Below are 25623 nucleotides of genomic sequence, written 5' to 3' on the forward strand. Positions count from 1 at the left end.
AATAAGGGTTTAAGTCTTGTATGGTCGTGTGAATTGTAAGCCATTCAATTCATTCATAGATGATTGAATTGGTCTGATTTTTGAGTTGTAATTTGTCCACTCTAAGCTTTGAAGCATGAGTGTGTGTTTACTTGATTGAAGCTTTTAAGCAAGATCAAGTATGTGTCTTTGAAGAGTGTCTTCTTTTCATTGTAATTCTTGTTTTATATCACTGTTGTGATTGAGGGGGAGTGAGTAGGATCTCATATCTAAGAGTTCTTAGGTAGAAGTCACACGGGTAGAGATTAGGTGAAAAGACTGTAACTTGAAGTTGTTTACTGAGAGTCTTTGAGTTGATTCTGTTTAGTGGATTTCCTTCCTGACTTGGTAGCCCCCATACGTAGGTGAGTTTCCACCGAACTGGGTTAACAATTGCTTGTGTCTCTTGCATTATTAGTGTCGTGACATTACCTTTGACATCTCATATCTGATACCAGAATTTGATTTACATTTTCACCTGCATTCTTGTTCAAATTCCAAGCACACAATAGATGGGTCACATTAGGAAATATTTGTTATTAAACTGCCTCATAGGCCCATCTCCATTTGTTACCATTACTTTTGGATATTTATTTTCCATGCACTCTAAGAAACACCTCAACCGCCACTTATATGTCTCTGTCGTTTCATCTGACACCAATGCAACACTGAATATAATAGTTTGTGAGTGGTTGTTGCACCAAAAAAATATAACCAACGGATAATTGTATTTGTTTTTCTTGTAAGTTGTGTCAAATGCAACAGCATCGCCAAAACAGAAATAGTTTGATCTACTAGTATCGTCTGCCCAAAAAAGTGATTTCAATCTTTCATCACTATTGCCACAATATTCTGCATACAACATAGGATCTATAGATGATTTCATGTTGAGAAAATTTAAAGCAACATCAACATCACCATCTTTAATAGCGGCACACATTTTTTATCAGAATAATTGTACAAATATGTCTTTGTAAAACCAACATCATTATATCCACCCTTTTGAGCAACCATTATCCCATTATATGACACGTCGTGAATCCATGTGACTGAATATCGTCAATTTGAGCTTTATTTGCTTTAGATATTTGATGATAAATGGGGTGTAAATGCACAAAATTTGATGAGGTTAATTCATGGTTATGAGCCTCTTCAAAAATTGACACTACATATTTACCATTTTTGGCTTTGTAATGCACATGGAGCCTAGTTGTGCATCTAGTACGAGTCAGACGTTGGTGATCTTTTTTCCTATCGACCCTAGCCATGTGCTTCTTGTCTCTTAATTTATGTTTGTTGCATACATATTGTCTCATTACTTATATTTCACTACCTTCGGGCCCTCTTCGCCTAACATTGCTTTTTACTAATGGAAAAACCTTTACATTTTCCATACATATAATAAAATTAATAAGCTTCACTCATATTTCTAAACTCCATAGCACGAATTTCATCTGAAATAATGGAATCAATACTCATCAATTTATCTGTTAGCTGAGATTTCGACGCCAAGGTTAGAATGAGTATAATGGGCAAAAGTAATATTTTTTAAGACGCTTTGACTTCGACAGGAAGTATGTTTGGGAGATCCTGTCGAAAAGGTTCCTTGTATAAAAGGGAAATGTTGCTTTTAAGACTTAGAAATATTTCTAAGTTTAAACCGCAATTTCGACAGAAGCAGTACTGGGATTGCGTTCGAAGAAAGGTTTTGAATTTTGAATAAGGATGATAACTGTCTTTTGTCCTTATCCACTTATCTAAAATTACGCATGTAAAGATACGGAGAAATGAGGACATGCAAGTGAAACGTGTCATTTTCTGGAGGAAAGACCGTTGATTGCGGTTATTTTCGACTTAGTATAAATAGAGGTCTTAGTGTATAGGATTTCTGTGTGTTCAATCATTGTACAAATACTCACAAATTACTATAAGCATCTAAGTGTATTTTAGAAATGATATTGTTGAGAATGTACGTATGAATCACCATATTTTTATCTTCTTTTTTAGATTTTTTTTGTATATGTTCTTAATTTTACTATCCCTCTAACTTCGTTGCATGAGAATAAGAAGTGGTAAAATAGCCACAAACAACAAGGAAAGATTAGGGAGAGGATACGTAACGAGGATGGTGTAAGACCCCGATTTTGACCCTAAGATCCCTCATGGCATCATAACATTGCATTTGCATTGCCTCAAGGATCTTTAGCATCTCGGTTCCCTTTGCCTTTGGGTGGGACTCCTTGTGATTCGTTTGAGATCACCAAGCATGCTTGAATTATACATCATTGTTTCTCTTACTTTTGTTTACTAACCAAAAGCACAGAAATGTGTCACTAACATCTTTTGTTTGAAGCTTGAGTATCATCCAAGACACTTTGTGGATTCTATTTAGATGATCAGTCAACACAAGGGAATGGCTTGAGATACTTCCAACAGGTTCAAATGGGGTCTATTCGTCAGTCAAAACGTTAATCTTGAAGGAGCAAAAGTTTGTTCATGAGTTGTCATGCTCGCTAGGCGAGCAGAATGGGTCGCCTAGCGAGTCCCAAGAAAAGCCACCAGAATCACCTACGCTCAGAGGAATTTCTTGAACTGTCATGCTCGCTAGGCGAAGCCCACGTGTTTAAAAATAAAAAATAAAAAAAAATAAAAAAAAATATAACAGAAAAAATTTGGACTTGGGTCTCTCTCATTTAAGCCCACAGGTCCACAAAAATCAGGTTATAAATTTAGAGTTTCAGTGAAACAAAAGAATTCTATTCCTATTACCCTGGCAGGGAAAAAGATAGTGAGAGAAGAGCTAACAGAGTTCAGAGCAACCTCCAGAGACTGAAGGGAACTCATCGGCAAAGAACCAATTCCCTCTCATATAAACCCTAAGAGTACTTTGCAAACCCAACCGGGCAATTCAATTTCATTCGATCTCTCCAGTCAGAGATGGCTTGCTTGGTGTTCCACTTTATTTGTGGGGTACCACCTGGAGGTCTATTCCGATTACCTGTACTTACTCGCTTTCTTTGATGGTGTTTAGCTTGGAAGAGTCTTTGGGTTTCTTATTTATCTAATTGTTGTTACTTCGGATCTTTATCCGTACGGTAGATCTCTCGATCCCTTTACTTTTCCCGCATGTTACCGATTTCTTAGGTTTCGTATAGCCTCTCGTGGCAAGTCATTTAAGGTAGCGCGGTTCCTTCATCTAGGACTGCCTTTTTGCATGAGCATCCCTAAAACCCCAAACTCATTGATTTTTCTTCTCCTAAGAACATGTTATCTCCTTCTACTACAGGCGAGTAAGTCTCCAAAGGTCGAGCATCCGGTAGATTGCGTAGTAACGTCGTTCACCCTAAAACATAACCCTTACCCCATAGGTGGTCGAACTACGTTTTGCTCTGATTTTCATCCCCAGATGAGATACGTAGGCATAAGACGCGATGTCTTAGCGAGCACACTCCTCTTTAACCCATAGGTAGCCGAGCTACGAAGACTCTGATTCTCAGATTCAGATGAGATACGTATGCAGTGGATGCGACATCCGTGTGAGTCATTTTCTTTTGACCCTTCTTTTAGTAAGTAGTATATTAGATAAACATACACACTTTTCTCATCCCTTCAATCATGTTTGCATAAATAAATTTTCACAAAAGACAACAACCTTTGCAACAAATGTGAAAAGGGCTCCCTAGGAGTACCTAGGATGTTTTGGGTGCCTAACACCTTCCCATTGCATAACCAACCCCCTTACCCAGATCTCTGACATTTTTACTAGTTTTTGATTCGATAAAACTTTTAGGTTTTTGTTCGCTTTCTAACCATTCCTTTGGATAAATAGAAGTGCGGTGGCGACTCGACTTATATGATTTACCTTGGATATAGTCAATATCTCTAATGGTAACGAATACCCCGCTACAGAAAAGTGGCGACTCTGCTGGGGATGATAAAATCCTAGTGGGTTTTGCCTACTTTTCATATTTGTTGTATTGTATTGTATATTTTTTTTTGTGACATATTTTTGTGCAATTTGGGATTACTGTATTGTATGTAATGATTGAATTGCTTGAATATTAATTCCTTGTATGCTTGGTGATCTTTGTGAGATGAGTTCTATACCCGAACTCGAGTGCACTTAGGATAGGAGAATGGCATAGTCTTGTTGACTTGTGTGGAGTTATTCCTTAGCAAGTTGACTTGCAAGCCCATTCACTTGGTGGAGGTCATGTTGGGATCAATAATGTCACACGAGTAAGTTGTGGTTAGACATTACTCTTTCCAATATAGACCTTAGAAGCCAAGGACCTTAGTATACCAAGCCCATCTTTGCCTATTCTTAGGATGTAATGCGAAATTCGTTCAAGTGTAAGATTTGATACGATTGTTACGTGATACTACACTATGGGATGATGACTATGGGAACCTCTTGTAGAACATGTTTGGCAGGTTTAAACCCTAGTACACTCCCTTTTGGGTGGTTCTTAACCTAACTCCATGCTCGTGACTTACAACAAACCCTTGATTCATGGTTGATCCGTTCATGAATCCTTAATATCAATGGAACTTGGGTGTTGATAAGGTGTAAACCATAATCCACCAGAATGGATGGTTGATATTAAGGATAACATGATCCATCCCATGACCTTTGTTTGGTGTGCTTTGCTTGATCCTTGAGTGTGATTGTTGCATTCATGCATTCATGCACCCATTTGCATTCATATCATCAAAATAATAAGAAAATTTTCAAGGAACTTAAGAGGTCTATTTGCTAAATTTTCAGACATGGAAAGACAAAGAAGGAATACAAAGAAGTACAGCTTCAGGCAACCAGATTTGAAAGAGTTAAGGAATCTGACATCCTATGTATTAGATCCTTTGGGTTTCAAGGCTCGTTTTGGGAATCTTCTTCCTCTTCTGACTACTCAAGTGGATGAAGGATTGGTGAGTGTATTGGTGCAATTTTATGATCCCTTGTACCGTTGCTTCACGTTTTCGGATTTCCAGATTTTGCCTACCCTTGAGGAGTATGCTTATCTTGTGGGTATACCTGTTCTGGATCAGTTGCCATTCAGTGGCTTGGAAAGGGTTCCCACTTCTCAAGAGATAGCAGACATGTTACACATAGATGAATCTCTGGTTGGAGCTCATATGACTACCAAAGGTGGAATTCAAGGTCTCCCTTCTGAGTTCCTCATTGCTCAAGCTACTATATATAGGAAGGCCATGAGTGAGGATGCCTTTGAAGCCATATTTGTACTTCTCATCTATGGGTTGGTATTGTTTCCCAACATCGACAAGTTTGTAGATGTGAACGCTATTAGGATTTTCTCTACTCTTAATCCCGTTCCGACTCTGTTGGGCGATACCTATTTCTCTTTGCATATGAGGAATGCAAAGGGTGGTGGCGCCATTGTGTGTTGTTTGCCTCTGTTGTATAAGTGGTTTATTTCTCACTTACCTCAGACGGTCGCTTTCAAGGAGAACAAGGAATGTCTACGGTGGTCCACGAGACTTATGTCTCTCACTAATGATGATATCTCTTGGTATAACCATGTGTATGATGGTGTGCGGATTATTGACTCTTGTGGCGAATTCTCCAATGTACCTCTTCTTGGTACATGTGGTAAGATTAACTACAATCCTGTTTTGGCACGTCGACAACTTGGGTTCCCCTTAAAGGATAAACCCAATAACATTCTGTTAGAGGGTTTATTCTTTCAGGATGGTAAAGATCCCCAAGGCTTGAAAGCTAGGATGGTCCGCGCTTGGCGCAAGATTCATAGGAAAGGAAGGAAAGAGTTGGGTCCTAAGAATTGCATCGCTTTGGAGCCTTACACTGTTTGGGTTAGGAAGAGGGCGTCTGAGTATCTCATGCCTTACGAGTATCCGAGACCTACACCTATGATTATGGCTGGGCCTTCAACCCTCCCTAATCAAGGAGTAGAGGAGTTGAGAGACGAAGATCGTTCACGTGCCTGGATCCGTGAATGTGAAGAGTTGCTTCAGCAGATTAAGGAGAAGGATGCGTTGATTGAGTTTCTTGAGCATCTGGTTATTGATGACCCTGATGATGTATGGACTTCTCTACTTCCTCAGTCTTCTAAGTTCTGGAAGAGGAGGTATGATCGACTCGCCAAAGAGAAGGCCGATATGGAGGCAGCATACGAGAGGGAGGTGAAGAGGCTTCGCGCATCTTATCTTCCTGTGTCCCGAGCTTTAGATGATTGTTTCTAGGGATCCATAGGACGATTATTTTCCTTTTCTCTTGTATATGATTGACGATGATGCACTTCTTTTCCCTGATATTATTTGATGAGATATTTCCATATGTGATAAAATGCTTAATATTTCCAGAATTTGCAAATAAAACTCTAAAGTTCCTTTGAAATAAAAAACAAATCATATGCACAAGCATTGCATGCATCATATGCATAAACAGGTTTCGTTTCCGGTCCCTTGCCCTGTGGTCTAACTCCGTCTCCTTCATTTATTTTGAAGACAAGCTGACTCACCGGTACTACACTAGAGCCAACGTTTCAAGACTGATGGATCACTCAGAGCAAGAGAACCGCGAGCTCAAAGAGGAAGTGGCCAGATTGACTGCCCTAATGGAGTCATTCATGGCTGCCCAGAGCCAGTCTTCTCCGCCACCTTCAACTCCTCCCCAGAGGACAGTTATCTCTGAGATTGTCTCCTCTACTATGCCCGCTGCCAGTGCACACTTTATTCCAATAGCCATGCCAACCGGGTTCCCGTGGGGGATGCCTCCCAATTTCATGCCTGAGGGTCCTGTTCCTACCTTTGCTTCTCTGCTGGCATCTAGCCCGGTCCTTGCCGTTCCTCCTCCTGTCGTGCATACTTTGCCCAGGGTAGACGACACCATCTATCATTCTGAGTCGTCTGAGGGTCCAGATGTTTATGAGAAGATGGATGCTATGAATGATCAATTTCTTGAGCTTCGCAAGGAATTGAAAACTCTCAGAGGGAAGGATCTTTTCGGCAAGTCTGCAGCCGAACTCTGCTTGGTTCTGAATTTGAAGATCCCTGTGAAATTCAAGGTCCCTGACTTTGAAAAGTACAAAGGAAATACTTGTCCTCTCAGCCACCTGGTCATGTATGCCAGGAAGATGTCGACTCAAACCGATAATGACCAACTACTCATCCACTACTTTCAGGACAGTCTGTCTGGTGCCGCTCTGCGTTGGTACATGGGTTTAGACAGCGCGAACATCCGATCCTTCAATGATCTCGGCGAAGCCTTCGTTAAGTAGTACAAGTACAATGTAGATATGGCTCCCGATAGAGATCAATTGAGAGCCATGTCCCATAAGGATAAAGAAACATTTAAGGAGTACGCCCAGAGGTGGCGAGAGGTGGTAGCACAGATCGTGCCTCCGCTAGAAGAGAAAGAGATGACTAAGATCTTTTTGAAGACTTTAAGTTCTTTTTATTATAAGCGGATGATTGCTAGAGCTCCTTCTTACTTCACCGAGATGGTGAATATGGGGATGTGTCTAGAAGAAGGGGTCCGTGAAGGACGGTTAACCAGAGAAGAAGGCTCTTCTGCCAAACGTTATGGGGCTTTTGCAAAGAAGAAAGATGGAGAGGCACATGCTGTGATCTCCCATGAGAAACCAAGAAGACCCTCTGTGAGGAGGAAGACTGTGCGTCCCGCCAGTAACCAGCACCAGGTGGCTCATATAGCACCTGTTTTCAGAGACAATCAACAGTATCAGCAACATAGTAACAATCAGCAACCACGTCCGTAATATCAGCAACAACAGCACCGACCGCAGCAGCAGGCCTACCAGCCTCAAAACAATAATCAAACCAGCACGAGTTACGAGAGAAAATGGGTCACATTCGATCCTATTCCTATGACGTACGCAGAGTCATATCCCTCTTTGATAGAAAGGAAGCTGATTACTCCGAGAGACCCACCGGCTATACCTGCTAACCCCCAGTGGTGGTATAAGCCTGAGTTATATTGTGTTTACCATTCTGGTGCTCCCGGCCACGACGTGGAGAATTGTTACCCTTTGAAGACCAAGGTTCAAGACCTTGTGAGGTGTGGTATTTTATGTTTTGAGGATGTAGGCCCTAATGTGAAGAAGAACCCATTGCCCGAACATGGGAAATCTGTCAACATGGTCCAGGGTTGCCCTGGAAAATACAAGGTCAAATATGTCAGTCATATTCAACAGTCTCTGGTCCAGATGCATCGTTTGTTGTGTGACTACAGTCATTATGAGCATGACCATGATAGATGTCGAGTCTGCTCTGTTAACCGATTGGGTTGTCGCCAGGTGCGCAAGGATGTTCAGGAAATACTGGACGAAGGAGTCATTGAGATCCTTCAAAACAGGAATGTTGATGAGAATGAGCCTGAGGTCAATGTGATCTCCCCAGTGTTCCGGATACCCGAGCCTGTTATCATCAAGTACAATGGTAGCAAGCAGAAGGTTTCTCCCGCTCTGATCATTAAGCTTGCTGGTCCTGTGCCTTACTCTTCTGAAAAGGCAGTTCCCTATCGCTACAACGCCGTAGCAGTAGAGAATGGGAAAGAGGTGTCCTTTCCCTCTTCTTATGTTGTGAATATTGTCGATGTTAGCAGTTTGACCCATAGTGGCCGTGTATTTTCAGCATCGCCGATGCCTCAAATTAATGCTGATTTTGTTGAACGCCCGATCGGGAACGTTGTGAATTCTCTGAATCCGGCACTTGCTGTTAAGCCCTCCTCCGCACTGAAAACTCCTACTTCTGTTGGCCCGAGTGGCAATGTGAAAGAAGACTGCGATGAGATGCTGAGACTCATCAAAAGGAGCGAGTACAATGTTGTAAACCAACTTCTACAAACGCCATCCAAAATATTTGTGTTACCCTTACCCTTAAATTCAGAACCACACCGAGAGGCTCTACAGAATGTGTTGGATGTGGCATATGTAGATCACGATGTCACTTTGGAGCAATTCGATAGCATTGTTGCAAACATTACTGCTTGTAACAACCTGAGTTTTTGTGACTCTGATCTCCCTGAGGAGGGAAGAGACCACAACTTGGCATTACATATATCTATGGGTTGTAGAGACGACGCCATGTCCAATGTACTGGTGGACACTGGGTCATCATTGAACGTATTGCCAAAGTCCACTCTCTCAAAGCTATCATATCAAGGGCCTCCCATGAGGCAGAGTGGCGTAGTTGTGAAGGCTTTCGATGGGTCTCACAAAACTGTGATTGGGGAAGTTGATCTCCCAATCAAGATTGGACCAAGTGATTTCCAAATTACCTTCCAGGTTATGGACATTCACCCATCGTATAGTTGTCTCTTAGGAAGACCATGGATTCACGAGGCAGGCGCCGTGACGTCCACCTTACACCAGAAATTGAAATTCGTGAAAAACAAGAAGCTGGTGGTGGTAGGGGGAGAAAGGGCTCTCCTGGTTAGCCATTTGTCTTCCTTCTCTTATATAGATGCTGAGGTTGAAATTGGAACTCCTTTCCAAGCTTTATCTATAGCTGAGCCTATTGAGAAGAGAACTCCTTCATTTGCTTCCTACAAAGATGCAAAGTTGGCCATTGAGCGTGGTGCAACCACTGGTTTAGGAAAAATGATTGAGTTAGAAGACAATGAGTCCCGGGATGGCATAGGTTTTTCTTCTGGTACTTTCAACAAGCAAGGGTTATTCAAGAGTGGAGGTTTCATCCACACTGGTCTAGATGAGGAGGCTGCTGCCGTTTTAGAAGAAGATACAAAGGATCTGGAAATTTCATCATCCCTGGAGGGGTCTGCAACAATTGGGTCGCTGTGGATATTCCAACAGCTGTCCATAAGTCAACGTAATAATCACTTTGTTTGAAAACCCTTCTCCCATGCCAAAAGGAGGAGTGATGACATTGTTGGCGCATAAGTACAATGATATTTTCATTCAATAAATTCATGCTAAATGTTTGTTTTTCCAATTATTTTCCCTTTTTGCTTTTTTGCATAAAATTGGTGATCACATAAAACCCTAAAAAATAGAATAAAATCGATCTTTTTCATATGCATAATGATTTGCCTTGTTTGAATTCTAAAGCTTTTCGTATCCAAAATCATTATGCAGGCTGATTTCTAGACCCATTGAACATAATGACCCAACATCATCTCCCAATTTTGAATTCCCTGTATTTGAGGCAGAGGAAGATGATGTTGAAGAGATTCCTTATGAGATCACCCGACTACTTGAGCATGAAGAGAAGATCATTCAGCCGCATCTTGAGAATCTGGAAACAGTCAACTTGGGGTCTGAAGATTGTGTGCGAGAGGTAAAGATTGGGGCACTTCTGGAAGAATCTGTTAAGAAGGGGTTGATTAAGTTGCTACGAGAATATGTTGACGTCTTTGCCTGGTCATATGAAGACATGTCTGGTCTAGATACCGATATTGTGCAACATTTCCTACCTTTAAAGCCTGAGTGCGTGCCTGTGAAGCAGAAACTCAAAAGAACTCATCCTGATATGGCAGTGAAGATCAAAGAGGAAGTTCAGAAGCAAATTGATGCGGGGTTCCTGATGACTTCTATATATCCTCAATGGGTGGCCAATATTGTGCCCGTGCCTAAGAAAGATGGAAAAGTTCGTATGTGTGTGGACTATAGAGACTTGAATAAAGCTAGTCCGAAAGATTATTTCCCTCTACCACATATTGATATGTTGGTAGACAATACAGCTAAATTCAATATCTTCTCGTTTATGGATGGATTTTCCGGATATAATCAGATTAAAATGGCACCCGAGGATATGGAGAAGACAACATTCATCACACCTTGGGGAACATTCTGTTATCGAGTGATGCCCTTCGGTATGAAGAACGCCGGAGCCACGTATCAACGAGCTATGACTACCTTGTTCCATGATATGATGCATAAGGAGATTGAGACGTATGTTGACGATATGATCGCTAAGTCAAGATCGGAGGTTGTACTCCCTGTAGAGGTGGAGATCCCATCAATGAGAGTCTTGATGGAAGCCAAGTTGACTGATGCTGAATGGGTTCAGAGTCGTTATGACCAGCTAAACTTGATTGAAGAGAAGAGATTGACTGCCATGTGCCATGGTCAGTTATATCAACAGAGAATGAAGAGAGCTTTTGATAAGAAGGTCAAGCCTCGTGTGTTCCGTACAAGTACAACGTAGATATGGCTCCCGATAGAGATCAATTGAGAGCCATGTCCCAGAAGGATAAAGAAACATTTAAGGAGTACGCCCAGAGGTGGCGAGAGGTGGTAGCACAGATCGTGCCTCCGCTAGAAGAGAAAGAGATGACTAAGATCTTTTTGAAGACTTTAAGTTCTTTTTATTATGAGCGGATGATTGCTAGCGCTCCTTCTTACTTCACCGAGATGGTGAATATGGGGATGCGTCTAGAAGAAGGGGTCCGTGAAGGACGGTTAACCAGAGAAGAAGGCTCTTCTGCCAAACGTTATGGGGCTTTTGCAAAGAAGAAAGATGGAGAGGCACATGCTGTGATCTCCCATGAGAAACCAAGAAGACCCTCTGTGAGGAGGAAGACTGTGCGTCCCGCCAGTAACCAGCACCAGGTGGCTCATATAGCACCTGTTTTCAGAGACAATCAACAGTATCAGCAACATAGTAACAATCAGCAACCACGTCCGTAATATCAGCAACAACAACACCGACCGCAGCAGCAGGCCTACCAGCCTCGAAACAATAATCAAACCAGCACGAGTTACGAGAGAAAAAGGGTCACATTCGATCCTATTCCTATGACGTACGCAGAGTTATATCCCTCTTTGATAGAAAGGAAGTTGATTACTCCGAGAGACCCACCGGCTATACCTGCTAACCCCAGTGGTGGTATAAGCCTGAGTTATATTGTGTTTACCATTCTGGTGCTCCCGGCCACGACGTGGAGAATTGTTACCCTTTGAAGACCAAGGTTCAAGACCTTGTGAGGTGTGGTATTTTATGTTTTGAGGACGTAGGCCCTAATGTGAAGAAGAACCCATTGCCCGAACATGGGAAATCTGTCAACATGGTCCAGGGTTGCCCTGGAAAATACAAGGTCAAATATGTCAGTCATATTCAACAGTCTCTGGTCCAGATGCATCGTTTGTTGTGTGACTACAGTCATTATGAGCATGACCATGATAGATGTTGAGTCTGCTCTGTTAACCGATTGGGTTGTCGCCAGGTGCGCAAGGATGTTCAGGAAATACTGGACGAAGGAGTCATTGAGATCCTTCAAAACAGGAATGTTGATGAGAATGAGCCTGAGGTCAATGTGATCTCCCCAGTGTTCCGGATACCCGAGCCTGTTATCATCAAGTACAATGGTAGCAAGCAGAAGGTTTCTCCCGCTCTGATCATTAAGCTTGCTGGTCCTGTGCCTTACTCTTCTGAAAAGGCAGTTCCCTATCGCTACAACGCCGTAGCAGTAGAGAATGGGAAAGAGGTGTCCTTTCCCTCTTCTTATGTTGTGAATATTGTCGATGTTAGCAGTTTGACCCATAGTGGCCGTGTATTTTCAGCACCGCCGATGCCTCAAATTAATGCTGATTTTGTTGAACGCCCGATCGGGAACGTTGTGAATTCTCTGAATCCGGCACTTGCTGTTAAGCCCTCCTCCGCACTGAAAACTCCTACTTCTGTTGGCCCGAGTGGCAATGTGAAAGAAGACTGCGATGAGATGCTGAGACTCATCAAAAGGAGCGAGTACAATGTTGTAAACCAACTTCTACAAACGCCATCCAAAATATTTGTGTTACCCTTACCCTTAAATTCAGAACCACACCGAGAGGCTCTACAGAATGTGTTGGATGTGGCATATGTAGATCACGATGTCACTTTGGAGCAATTCGATAGCATTGTTGCAAACGTTACTGCTTGTAACAACCTGAGTTTTTGTGACTCTGATCTCCCTGAGGAGGGAAGAGACCACAACTTGGCATTACATATATCTATGGGTTGTAGAGACGACGCCATGTCCAATGTACTGGTGGACACTGGGTCATCATTGAACGTATTTCCAAAGTCCACTCTCTCAAAGCTATCATATCAAGGGCCTCCCATGAGGCAGAGTGGCGTAGTTGTGAAGGCTTTCGATGGGTCTCACAAAACTGTGATTGGGGAAGTTGATCTCCCAATCAAGATTGGACCAAGTGATTTCCAAATTACCTTCCAGGTTATGGACATTCACCCATCGTATAGTTGTCTCTTAGGAAGACCATGGATTCACGAGGCAGGCGTCGTGACGTCCACCTTACACCAGAAATTGAAATTCGTGAAAAACAAGAAGCTGGTGGTGGTAGGGGGAGAAAGGGCTCTCCTGGTTAGCCATTTGTCTTCCTTCTCTTATATAGATGCTGAGGTTGAAATTGGAACTCCTTTCCAAGCTTTATCTATAGCTGAGCCTATTGAGAAGAGAACTCCTTCATTTGCTTCCTACAAAGATGCAAAGTTGGCCATTGAGCGTGGTGCAACCACTGGTTTAGGAAAAATGATTGAGTTAGAAGGCAACGAGTCCCGGGATGGCATAGGTTTTTCTTCTGGTACTTTCAACAAGCAAGGGTTATTCAAGAGTGGAGGTTTCATCCACACTGGTCTAGATGAGGAGGCTGCTGCCGTTTTAGAAGAAGATACAAAGGATTCTGGAAATTTCATCATCCCTTGAGGGGTCTGCAACAATTGGGTCGTTGTGGATATTCCAACAGCTGTCCATAAGTCAACGTAATAATCACTTTGTTTGAAAACCCTTCTCCCATGCCAAAAGGAGGAGTGATGACATTGTTGGCGCATAAGTACAATGATATTTTCATTCAATAAATTCATGCTAAATGTTTGTTTTTCCAATTATTTTCCCTTTTTGCTTTTTTGCATAAAATTGGTGATCACATAAAACCCTAAAAAATAGAATAAAATCGATCTTTTTCATATGCATAATGATTTGCCTTGTTTGAATTCTAAAGCTTTTCGTATCCAAAATCATTATGCAGGCTGATTTCTAGACCCATTGAACATAATGACCCAACATCATCTCCCAATTTTGAATTCCCTGTATTTGAGGCAGAGGAAGATGATGTTGAAGAGATTCCTTATGAGATCACCCGACTACTTGAGCATGAAGAGAAGATCATTCAGCCGCATCTTGAGAATCTGGAAACAGTCAACTTGGGGTCTGAAGATTGTGTGCGAGAGGTAAAGATTGGGGCACTTCTGGAAGAATCTGTTAAGAAGGGGTTGATTAAGTTGCTACGAGAATATGTTGACGTCTTTGCCTGGTCATATGAAGACATGTCTGGTCTAGATACCGATATTGTGCAACATTTCCTACCTTTAAAGCCTGAGTGCGTGCCTGTGAAGCAGAAACTCAAAAGAACTCATCCTGATATGGCAGTGAAGATCAAAGAGGAAGTTCAGAAGCAAATTGATGCGGGGTTCCTGATGACTTCTATATATCCTCAATGGGTGGCCAATATTGTGCCCGTGCCTAAGAAAGATGGAAAAGTTCGTATGTGTGTGGACTATAGAGACTTGAATAAAGCTAGTCCGAAAGATTATTTCCCTCTACCACATATTGATATGTTGGTAGACAATACAGCTAAATTCAATATCTTCTCGTTTATGGATGGATTTTCCGGATATAATCAGATTAAAATGGCACCCGAGGATATGGAGAAGACAACATTCATCACACCTTGGGGAACATTCTGTTATCGAGTGATGCCCTTCGGTATGAAGAACGCCGGAGCCACGTATCAACGAGCTATGACTACCTTGTTCCATGATATGATGCATAAGGAGATTGAGACGTATGTTGACGATATGATCGCTAAGTCAAGATCGGAGGTTGTACTCCCTGTAGAGGTGGAGATCCCATCAATGAGAGTCTTGATGGAAGCCAAGTTGACTGATGCTGAATGGGTTCAGAGTCGTTATGACCAGCTAAACTTGATTGAAGAGAAGAGATTGACTGCCATGTGCCATGGTCAGTTATATCAACAGAGAATGAAGAGAGCTTTTGATAAGAAGGTCAAGCCTCGTGTGTTCCGTACAAGTACAACGTAGATATGGCTCCCGATAGAGATCAATTGAGAGCCATGTCCCAGAAGGATAAAGAAACATTTAAGGAGTACGCCCAGAGGTGGCGAGAGGTGGTAGCACAGATCGTGCCTCCGCTAGAAGAGAAAGAGATGACTAAGATCTTTTTGAAGACTTTAAGTTCTTTTTATTATGAGCGGATGATTGCTAGCGCTCCTTCTTACTTCACCGAGATGGTGAATATGGGGATGCGTCTAGAAGAAGGGGTCCGTGAAGGACGGTTAACCAGAGAAGAAGGCTCTTCTGCCAAACGTTATGGGGCTTTTGCAAAGAAGAAAGATGGAGAGGCACATGCTGTGATCTCCCATGAGAAACCAAGAAGACCCTCTGTGAGGAGGAAGACTGTGCGTCCCGCCAGTAACCAGCACCAGGTGGCTCATATAGCACCTGTTTTCAGAGACAATCAACAGTATCAGCAACATAGTAACAATCAGCAACCACGTCCGTAATATCAGCAACAACAACACCGACCGCAGCAGCAGGCCTACCAGCCTCGAAACAATAATCAAACCAGCACGAGTTACGAGAGAAAAAGGGTCACATTCGATCCTATTCCTATGACGTACGCAGAGTTATATCCCTCTTTGATAGAAAGGAAGTTGATTACTCCGAGAGACCCACCGGCTATACCTGCTAACCCCAGTGGTGGTATAAGCCTGAGTTATATTGTGTTTACCATTCTGGTGCTCCCGGCCACGACGTGGAGAATTGTTACCCTTTGAAGACCAAGGTTCAAGACCTTGTGAGGTGTGGTATTTTATGTTTTGAGGACGTAGGCCCTAATGTGAAGAAGAACCCATTGCCCGAACATGGGAAATCTGTCAACATGGTCCAGGGTTGCCCTGGAAAATACAAGGTCAAATATGTCAGTCATATTCAACAGTCTCTGGTCCAGATGCATCGTTTGTTGTGTGACTACAGTCATTATGAGCATGACCATGATAGATGTTGAGTCTGCTCTGTTAACCGATTGGGTTGTCGCCAGGTGCGCAAGGATGTTCAGGAAATACTGGACGAAGGAGTCATTGAGATCCTTCAAAACAGGAATGTTGATGAGAATGAGCCTGAGGTCAATGTGATCTCCCCAGTGTTCCGGATACCCGAGCCTGTTATCATCAAGTACAATGGTAGCAAGCAGAAGGTTTCTCCCGCTCTGATCATTAAGCTTGCTGGTCCTGTGCCTTACTCTTCTGAAAAGGCAGTTCCCTATCGCTACAACGCCGTAGCAGTAGAGAATGGGAAAGAGGTGTCCTTTCCCTCTTCTTATGTTGTGAATATTGTCGATGTTAGCAGTTTGACCCATAGTGGCCGTGTATTTTCAGCACCGCCGATGCCTCAAATTAATGCTGATTTTGTTGAACGCCCGATCGGGAACGTTGTGAATTCTCTGAATCCGGCACTTGCTGTTAAGCCCTCCTCCGCACTGAAAACTCCTACTTCTGTTGGCCCGAGTGGCAATGTGAAAGAAGACTGCGATGAGATGCTGAGACTCATCAAAAGGAGCGAGTACAATGTTGTAAACCAACTTCTACAAACGCCATCCAAAATATTTGTGTTACCCTTACCCTTAAATTCAGAACCACACCGAGAGGCTCTACAGAATGTGTTGGATGTGGCATATGTAGATCACGATGTCACTTTGGAGCAATTCGATAGCATTGTTGCAAACGTTACTGCTTGTAACAACCTGAGTTTTTGTGACTCTGATCTCCCTGAGGAGGGAAGAGACCACAACTTGGCATTACATATATCTATGGGTTGTAGAGACGACGCCATGTCCAATGTACTGGTGGACACTGGGTCATCATTGAACGTATTTCCAAAGTCCACTCTCTCAAAGCTATCATATCAAGGGCCTCCCATGAGGCAGAGTGGCGTAGTTGTGAAGGCTTTCGATGGGTCTCACAAAACTGTGATTGGGGAAGTTGATCTCCCAATCAAGATTGGACCAAGTGATTTCCAAATTACCTTCCAGGTTATGGACATTCACCCATCGTATAGTTGTCTCTTAGGAAGACCATGGATTCACGAGGCAGGCGTCGTGACGTCCACCTTACACCAGAAATTGAAATTCGTGAAAAACAAGAAGCTGGTGGTGGTAGGGGGAGAAAGGGCTCTCCTGGTTAGCCATTTGTCTTCCTTCTCTTATATAGATGCTGAGGTTGAAATTGGAACTCCTTTCCAAGCTTTATCTATAGCTGAGCCTATTGAGAAGAGAACTCCTTCATTTGCTTCCTACAAAGATGCAAAGTTGGCCATTGAGCGTGGTGCAACCACTGGTTTAGGAAAAATGATTGAGTTAGAAGGCAACGAGTCCCGGGATGGCATAGGTTTTTCTTCTGGTACTTTCAACAAGCAAGGGTTATTCAAGAGTGGAGGTTTCATCCACACTGGTCTAGATGAGGAGGCTGCTGCCGTTTTAGAAGAAGATACAAAGGATTCTGGAAATTTCATCATCCCTTGAGGGGTCTGCAACAATTGGGTCGTTGTGGATATTCCAACAGCTGTCCATAAGTCAACGTAATAATCACTTTGTTTGAAAACCCTTCTCCCATGCCAAAAGGAGGAGTGATGACATTGTTGGCGCATAAGTACAATGATATTTTCATTCAATAAATTCATGCTAAATGTTTGTTTTTCCAATTATTTTCCCTTTTTGCTTTTTTGCATAAAATTGGTGATCACATAAAACCCTAAAAAATAGAATAAAATCGATCTTTTTCATATGCATAATGATTTGCCTTGTTTGAATTCTAAAGCTTTTCGTATCCAAAATCATTATGCAGGCTGATTTCTAGACCCATTGAACATAATGACCCAACATCATCTCCCAATTTTGAATTCCCTGTATTTGAGGCAGAGGAAGATGATGTTGAAGAGATTCCTTATGAGATCACCCGACTACTTGAGCATGAAGAGAAGATCATTCAGCCGCATCTTGAGAATCTGGAAACAGTCAACTTGGGGTCTGAAGATTGTGTGCGAGAGGTAAAGATTGGGGCACTTCTGGAAGAATCTGTTAAGAAGGGGTTGATTAAGTTGCTACGAGAATATGTTGACGTCTTTGCCTGGTCATATGAAGACATGTCTGGTCTAGATACCGATATTGTGCAACATTTCCTACCTTTAAAGCCTGAGTGCGTGCCTGTGAAGCAGAAACTCAAAAGAACTCATCCTGATATGGCAGTGAAGATCAAAGAGGAAGTTCAGAAGCAAATTGATGCGGGGTTCCTGATGACTTCTATATATCCTCAATGGGTGGCCAATATTGTGCCCGTGCCTAAGAAAGATGGAAAAGTTCGTATGTGTGTGGACTATAGAGACTTGAATAAAGCTAGTCCGAAAGATTATTTCCCTCTACCACATATTGATATGTTGGTAGACAATACAGCTAAATTCAATATCTTCTCGTTTATGGATGGATTTTCCGGATATAATCAGATTAAAATGGCACCCGAGGATATGGAGAAGACAACATTCATCACACCTTGGGGAACATTCTGTTATCGAGTGATGCCCTTCGGTATGAAGAACGCCGGAGCCACGTATCAACGAGCTATGACTACCTTGTTCCATGATATGATGCATAAGGAGATTGAGACGTATGTTGACGATATGATCGCTAAGTCAAGATCGGAGGTTGTACTCCCTGTAGAGGTGGAGATCCCATCAATGAGAGTCTTGATGGAAGCCAAGTTGACTGATGCTGAATGGGTTCAGAGTCGTTATGACCAGCTAAACTTGATTGAAGAGAAGAGATTGACTGCCATGTGCCATGGTCAGTTATATCAACAGAGAATGAAGAGAGCTTTTGATAAGAAGGTCAAGCCTCGTGTGTTCCGTACAAGTACAACGTAGATATGGCTCCCGATAGAGATCAATTGAGAGCCATGTCCCAGAAGGATAAAGAAACATTTAAGGAGTACGCCCAGAGGTGGCGAGAGGTGGTAGCACAGATCGTGCCTCCGCTAGAAGAGAAAGAGATGACTAAGATCTTTTTGAAGACTTTAAGTTCTTTTTATTATGAGCGGATGATTGCTAGCGCTCCTTCTTACTTCACCGAGATGGTGAATATGGGGATGCGTCTAGAAGAAGGGGTCCGTGAAGGACGGTTAACCAGAGAAGAAGGCTCTTCTGCCAAACGTTATGGGGCTTTTGCAAAGAAGAAAGATGGAGAGGCACATGCTGTGATCTCCCATGAGAAACCAAGAAGACCCTCTGTGAGGAGGAAGACTGTGCGTCCCGCCAGTAACCAGCACCAGGTGGCTCATATAGCACCTGTTTTCAGAGACAATCAACAGTATCAGCAACATAGTAACAATCAGCAACCACGTCCGTAATATCAGCAACAACAACACCGACCGCAGCAGCAGGCCTACCAGCCTCGAAACAATAATCAAACCAGCACGAGTTACGAGAGAAAAAGGGTCACATTCGATCCTATTCCTATGACGTACGCAGAGTTATATCCCTCTTTGATAGAAAGGAAGTTGATTACTCCGAGAGACCCACCGGCTATACCTGCTAACCCCAGTGGTGGTATAAGCCTGAGTTATATTGTGTTTACCATTCTGGTGCTCCCGGCCACGACGTGGAGAATTGTTACCCTTTGAAGACCAAGGTTCAAGACCTTGTGAGGTGTGGTATTTTATGTTTTGAGGACGTAGGCCCTAATGTGAAGAAGAACCCATTGCCCGAACATGGGAAATCTGTCAACATGGTCCAGGGTTGCCCTGGAAAATACAAGGTCAAATATGTCAGTCATATTCAACAGTCTCTGGTCCAGATGCATCGTTTGTTGTGTGACTACAGTCATTATGAGCATGACCATGATAGATGTTGAGTCTGCTCTGTTAACCGATTGGGTTGTCGCCAGGTGCGCAAGGATGTTCAGGAAATACTGGACGAAGGAGTCATTGAGATCCTTCAAAACAGGAATGTTGATGAGAATGAGCCTGAGGTCAATGTGATCTCCCCAGTGTTCCGGATACCCGAGCCTGTTATCATCAAGTACAATGGTAGCAAGCAGAAGGTTTCTCCCGCTCTGATCATTAAGCTTGCTGGTCCTGTGCCTTACTCTTCTGAAAAGGCAGTTCCCTATCGCTACAACGCCGTAGCAGTAGAGAATGGGAAAGAGGTGTCCTTTCCCTCTTCTTATGTTGTGAATATTGTCGATGTTAGCAGTTTGACCCATAGTGGCCGTGTATTTTCAGCACCGCCGATGCCTCAAATTAATGCTGATTTTGTTGAACGCCCGATCGGGAACGTTGTGAATTCTCTGAATCCGGCACTTGCTGTTAAGCCCTCCTCCGCACTGAAAACTCCTACTTCTGTTGGCCCGAGTGGCAATGTGAAAGAAGACTGCGATGAGATGCTGAGACTCATCAAAAGGAGCGAGTACAATGTTGTAAACCAACTTCTACAAACGCCATCCAAAATATTTGTGTTACCCTTACCCTTAAATTCAGAACCACACCGAGAGGCTCTACAGAATGTGTTGGATGTGGCATATGTAGATCACGATGTCACTTTGGAGCAATTCGATAGCATTGTTGCAAACGTTACTGCTTGTAACAACCTGAGTTTTTGTGACTCTGATCTCCCTGAGGAGGGAAGAGACCACAACTTGGCATTACATATATCTATGGGTTGTAGAGACGACGCCATGTCCAATGTACTGGTGGACACTGGGTCATCATTGAACGTATTTCCAAAGTCCACTCTCTCAAAGCTATCATATCAAGGGCCTCCCATGAGGCAGAGTGGCGTAGTTGTGAAGGCTTTCGATGGGTCTCACAAAACTGTGATTGGGGAAGTTGATCTCCCAATCAAGATTGGACCAAGTGATTTCCAAATTACCTTCCAGGTTATGGACATTCACCCATCGTATAGTTGTCTCTTAGGAAGACCATGGATTCACGAGGCAGGCGTCGTGACGTCCACCTTACACCAGAAATTGAAATTCGTGAAAAACAAGAAGCTGGTGGTGGTAGGGGGAGAAAGGGCTCTCCTGGTTAGCCATTTGTCTTCCTTCTCTTATATAGATGCTGAGGTTGAAATTGGAACTCCTTTCCAAGCTTTATCTATAGCTGAGCCTATTGAGAAGAGAACTCCTTCATTTGCTTCCTACAAAGATGCAAAGTTGGCCATTGAGCGTGGTGCAACCACTGGTTTAGGAAAAATGATTGAGTTAGAAGGCAACGAGTCCCGGGATGGCATAGGTTTTTCTTCTGGTACTTTCAACAAGCAAGGGTTATTCAAGAGTGGAGGTTTCATCCACACTGGTCTAGATGAGGAGGCTGCTGCCGTTTTAGAAGAAGATACAAAGGATTCTGGAAATTTCATCATCCCTGGAGGGGTCTGCAACAATTGGGTCGCTGTGGATATTCCAACAGCTGTCCATAAGTCAACGTAATAATCACTTTGTTTGAAAACCCTTCTCCCATGCCAAAAGGAGGAGTGATGACATTGTTGGCGCATAAGTACAATGATATTTTCATTCAATAAATTCATGCTAAATGTTTGTTTTTCCAATTATTTTCCCTTTTTGCTTTTTTGCATAAAATTGGTGATCACATAAAACCCTAAAAAATAGAATAAAATCGATCTTTTTCATATGCATAATGATTTGCCTTGTTTGAATTCTAAAGCTTTTCGTATCCAAAATCATTATGCAGGCTGATTTCTAGACCCATTGAACATAATGACCCAACATCATCTCCCAATTTTGAATTCCCTGTATTTGAGGCAGAGGAAGATGATGTTGAAGAGATTCCTTATGAGATCACCCGACTACTTGAGCATGAAGAGAAGATCATTCAGCCGCATCTTGAGAATCTGGAAACAGTCAACTTGGGGTCTGAAGATTGTGTGCGAGAGGTAAAGATTGGGGCACTTCTGGAAGAATCTGTTAAGAAGGGGTTGATTAAGTTGCTACGAGAATATGTTGACGTCTTTGCCTGGTCATATGAAGACATGTCTGGTCTAGATACCGATATTGTGCAACATTTCCTACCTTTAAAGCCTGAGTGCGTGCCTGTGAAGCAGAAACTCAAAAGAACTCATCCTGATATGGCAGTGAAGATCAAAGAGGAAGTTCAGAAGCAAATTGATGCGGGGTTCCTGATGACTTCTATATATCCTCAATGGGTGGCCAATATTGTGCCCGTGCCTAAGAAAGATGGAAAAGTTCGTATGTGTGTGGACTATAGAGACTTGAATAAAGCTAGTCCGAAAGATTATTTCCCTCTACCACATATTGATATGTTGGTAGACAATACAGCTAAATTCAATATCTTCTCGTTTATGGATGGATTTTCCGGATATAATCAGATTAAAATGGCACCCGAGGATATGGAGAAGACAACATTCATCACACCTTGGGGAACATTCTGTTATCGAGTGATGCCCTTCGGTATGAAGAACGCCGGAGCCACGTATCAACGAGCTATGACTACCTTGTTCCATGATATGATGCATAAGGAGATTGAGACGTATGTTGACGATATGATCGCTAAGTCAAGATCGGAGGTTGTACTCCCTGTAGAGGTGGAGATCCCATCAATGAGAGTCTTGATGGAAGCCAAGTTGACTGATGCTGAATGGGTTCAGAGTCGTTATGACCAGCTAAACTTGATTGAAGAGAAGAGATTGACTGCCATGTGCCATGGTCAGTTATATCAACAGAGAATGAAGAGAGCTTTTGATAAGAAGGTCAAGCCTCGTGTGTTCCGAGAAGGTGACCTTGTGCTCAAGAAAGTCTTGTCTTTCGCGTCCGATTCCAGGGGCAAGTGGACTCCGAACTATGAGGGTCTGTATGTTGTTAAGAGAGCCTTTTAAGGCGGTGCTTTGATACTTACAACTATGGATGGGGAGGATTTCACTCGTCCTGTGAATTCAGATGCAGTCAAGAAATACTTCGCCTAAAAATAAAAACAAAATAGCTCGCTAAGTTGAAAACCCGAAAGGGCGGCTTAGGCAAAAATGAGCGTCTCGGTGGATTGAAAACCCGAAAGGGCGATCCAAGAAAAAGTTAGAGACCCAAAAAATATATAATAATGATATATGTATCCCGCTAGATTGAGTACCTCATCCTGGGGCAATCTAGGCAAAAATTAGGGATTTGGCAAGTAACTGCATCCTGACAAGATTTTGTTCTACAACTGTCGTCCGTCAGAGATCCTTGCCTATTATCAGCCAAAGCTTCAAATACATCGGATTCAGAATTGGTGGAGAAATGGTCATTATGTTCAATGTAGCCCTTTTCCAATATATATCACCAATTTCAAATTTGTAAAGATCTATGGAGTCTTGCCATTCGCAGACTACCATTCTATCAAATAAATTTGAGCCTTTTATCCAATTATTGGCACTCTTATCTGTTTCTATTCAACAAATGTTTTGCATGTTTTAATTAAGGAAATATCATTGTTTTAAACGATCAAATTTTTTATAATTTGTTTTTAAACAAAGTGAACATTCACAATGACGAAAGGATACTTAGGAGATCCTCAGTGCTCTCCCAAGGGTGGTACGATCCCCAACAGGTTAAGATTTTTGTCCATATTCCTGGCATGACTGTATCTCCTCCCTCCGGAACCTTTTGTGGTTTATCCTACCAAGTGGATTGCTTGTTGAGATTCACCTCTCTTCCCTTCAGCAGAGTAACAATCTTTCTTCCTCAGCAGCTTGGATCTCTTTGGGCAAGAGCGGTATTTGGTGGTTGATCCCGATAAATCCTTTATCTCCTCGGATAGATTCCCCAGTAGAGTTGTTGGTGTGGTGGACCTTGTCTGTGATAACTCTCGTCCCCAGCTGGAATGATTGATGATTCATCCCCTGTAGAGTTCTTTGCTTCCTGGTATCTCTGATCCCCAGCAGATTGGATACTCCCCGATGAACTTGGCTTTCTCTCTTGAGATGTAGTACCGGGTGGTTGATTCCTGGACCTGGTGGTGTTAGATATGTCTGTCTGTCAGCATACATCATACATAAACATGCATATACATGCATAATTATAACATTCAGATATTCATGTTGCATTCTTTGTCATATATCGTTGTTTGATGTCTCCTGCTATTTGGTGATATATTTCCCCAAGCAGATGTGTGTGTCTGATCTCTCCATATAGAGTCAGCTCCATAAGCAGAAATCGTCTATCCTTTCTTCCATATTCCCCACCGGGTTATATCCTCGTGGATGTTGATTATTTTTGTTCCTTCCCAACACATATACTGGGATGGTTTTCCCCATTGAGTTATATCCTCACCGGGACAAGTCTTGATTTGGTGTGCCTATCTAGTTTGATCCTAGATCGGTCTCTTGAGACTCTTTTCCTGTTTCCCCGTGGTAAATGAATAATTTCTCAATAATTAGTAATTATTATCCCCAGCGGAGTCTGTGTTTCTCTACCCTCATACCGGTAGTTGTAAACCCTATTTCTTCCTTTTTTGCAGAGTAACTATTTTTGCTCATCTTTAATTGGTGACAGTTATCTTCATCCAATATTTGGTGATGATATCCCCTCATCTGCTTGGATAATTGCCCTGATTACGCAATTTATCCCCAGCGGGTCATCTCTCGTCTACCTTGTTGTTGTTTGTAACGATTGTTTCTCCCCTGAATTGGTCATCATTATATACCTAGTTTCGGTATCCCGATGCCTTTTCTTTTCGGTCGATTTATCCTTTATTAACCTAGTAACCAGTTGTGGATAATCGTCCATGTGAGTATATTATCTATGTTCTGACGGTAATAGATAGTATATCTCATGCACTCTCGGGTCTGAAGCTTTTTGTTCTTCCCCAGTTGAGTAAGATTCATATCCCCTTTGTGGAGTCGAATATCCATCCTATAATCGAGTTTGCTTTTAGCCCTCTTGTGGATGATGAGTGTCTTGGGAATATTACCCAATTCACGCTTTGGTTGGTCACCTATTATATGCCCAGTAACCGATATCCCTGGTGTTCCTTCCTCTCTGCTCCCTATTATGACTTTTTGTCCCCTGTGGAGTCAGAATCCCTGAGTTGAAGTATACATTTTAGGTTTTCCTCAGACGTTTTGAAGTTTTGATATCTCTCACCCTTATACCGGTCTTGGATATTCATCTCTTCCTGAGCATGTTGTATCTCTCACCCTCATACCTGGCGTTCAGATCACATGTCTCCTTGAGCTTATTACCCAATAACCGGTAATACCTCGTCCCGCTGCTTCCCCAGGAGTGTCCTTGTGGACATCCCCAGCGAAGTCCCTTAGTGGATTGTTTTCATCCGGATTTTATCCGAAGTATCCGCTGTGGATAGTTTTTTGCTGTATTGGCATATTCCCCAATACATGCATCTTCGAGTCAGCTCGAGTCTTTCCATTGGATCTTTTTCCTTTGGAATTCTGTTCCCCACACTTTGAGTCGTGACCTGCTCGCGCATTTTTATCCCCTTTCTATCCCCAGGAGAGTCCCCAGGGTCTTGGTCCCATGGAGTGAATTGCTCATATGGATTATCAGTGGCTTCTGATTTC

The 25623-nt window shown here is 42.6% G+C and overlaps 1 protein-coding gene across 1 annotated transcript; it reads right to left on the minus strand.

The window, feature by feature from the left end:
* Positions 1-535: 535 nt before the first annotated feature.
* On the minus strand, positions 536-958 carry LOC127082440 (protein FAR-RED IMPAIRED RESPONSE 1-like). The gene has a single exon (XM_051022678.1). It carries the CDS (start codon positions 956-958, stop codon positions 536-538), a length of 423 nt encoding a protein of 140 aa, XP_050878635.1.
* Between the last annotated feature and the right edge of the window lie 24665 nt (positions 959-25623).

This window comes from Lathyrus oleraceus, chromosome 5 (assembly GCF_024323335.1).
Source record: "Lathyrus oleraceus cultivar Zhongwan6 chromosome 5, CAAS_Psat_ZW6_1.0, whole genome shotgun sequence".
Taxonomy (NCBI): Eukaryota; Viridiplantae; Streptophyta; class Magnoliopsida; order Fabales; family Fabaceae; genus Lathyrus; species Lathyrus oleraceus.

Bases quoted from the DNA above. Each gene is read 5' to 3' on its own strand.
- LOC127082440 (XM_051022678.1), bottom strand. From the start codon at position 958: ATGTGTGCCGCTATTAAAGATGGTGATGTTGATGTTGCTTTAAATTTT.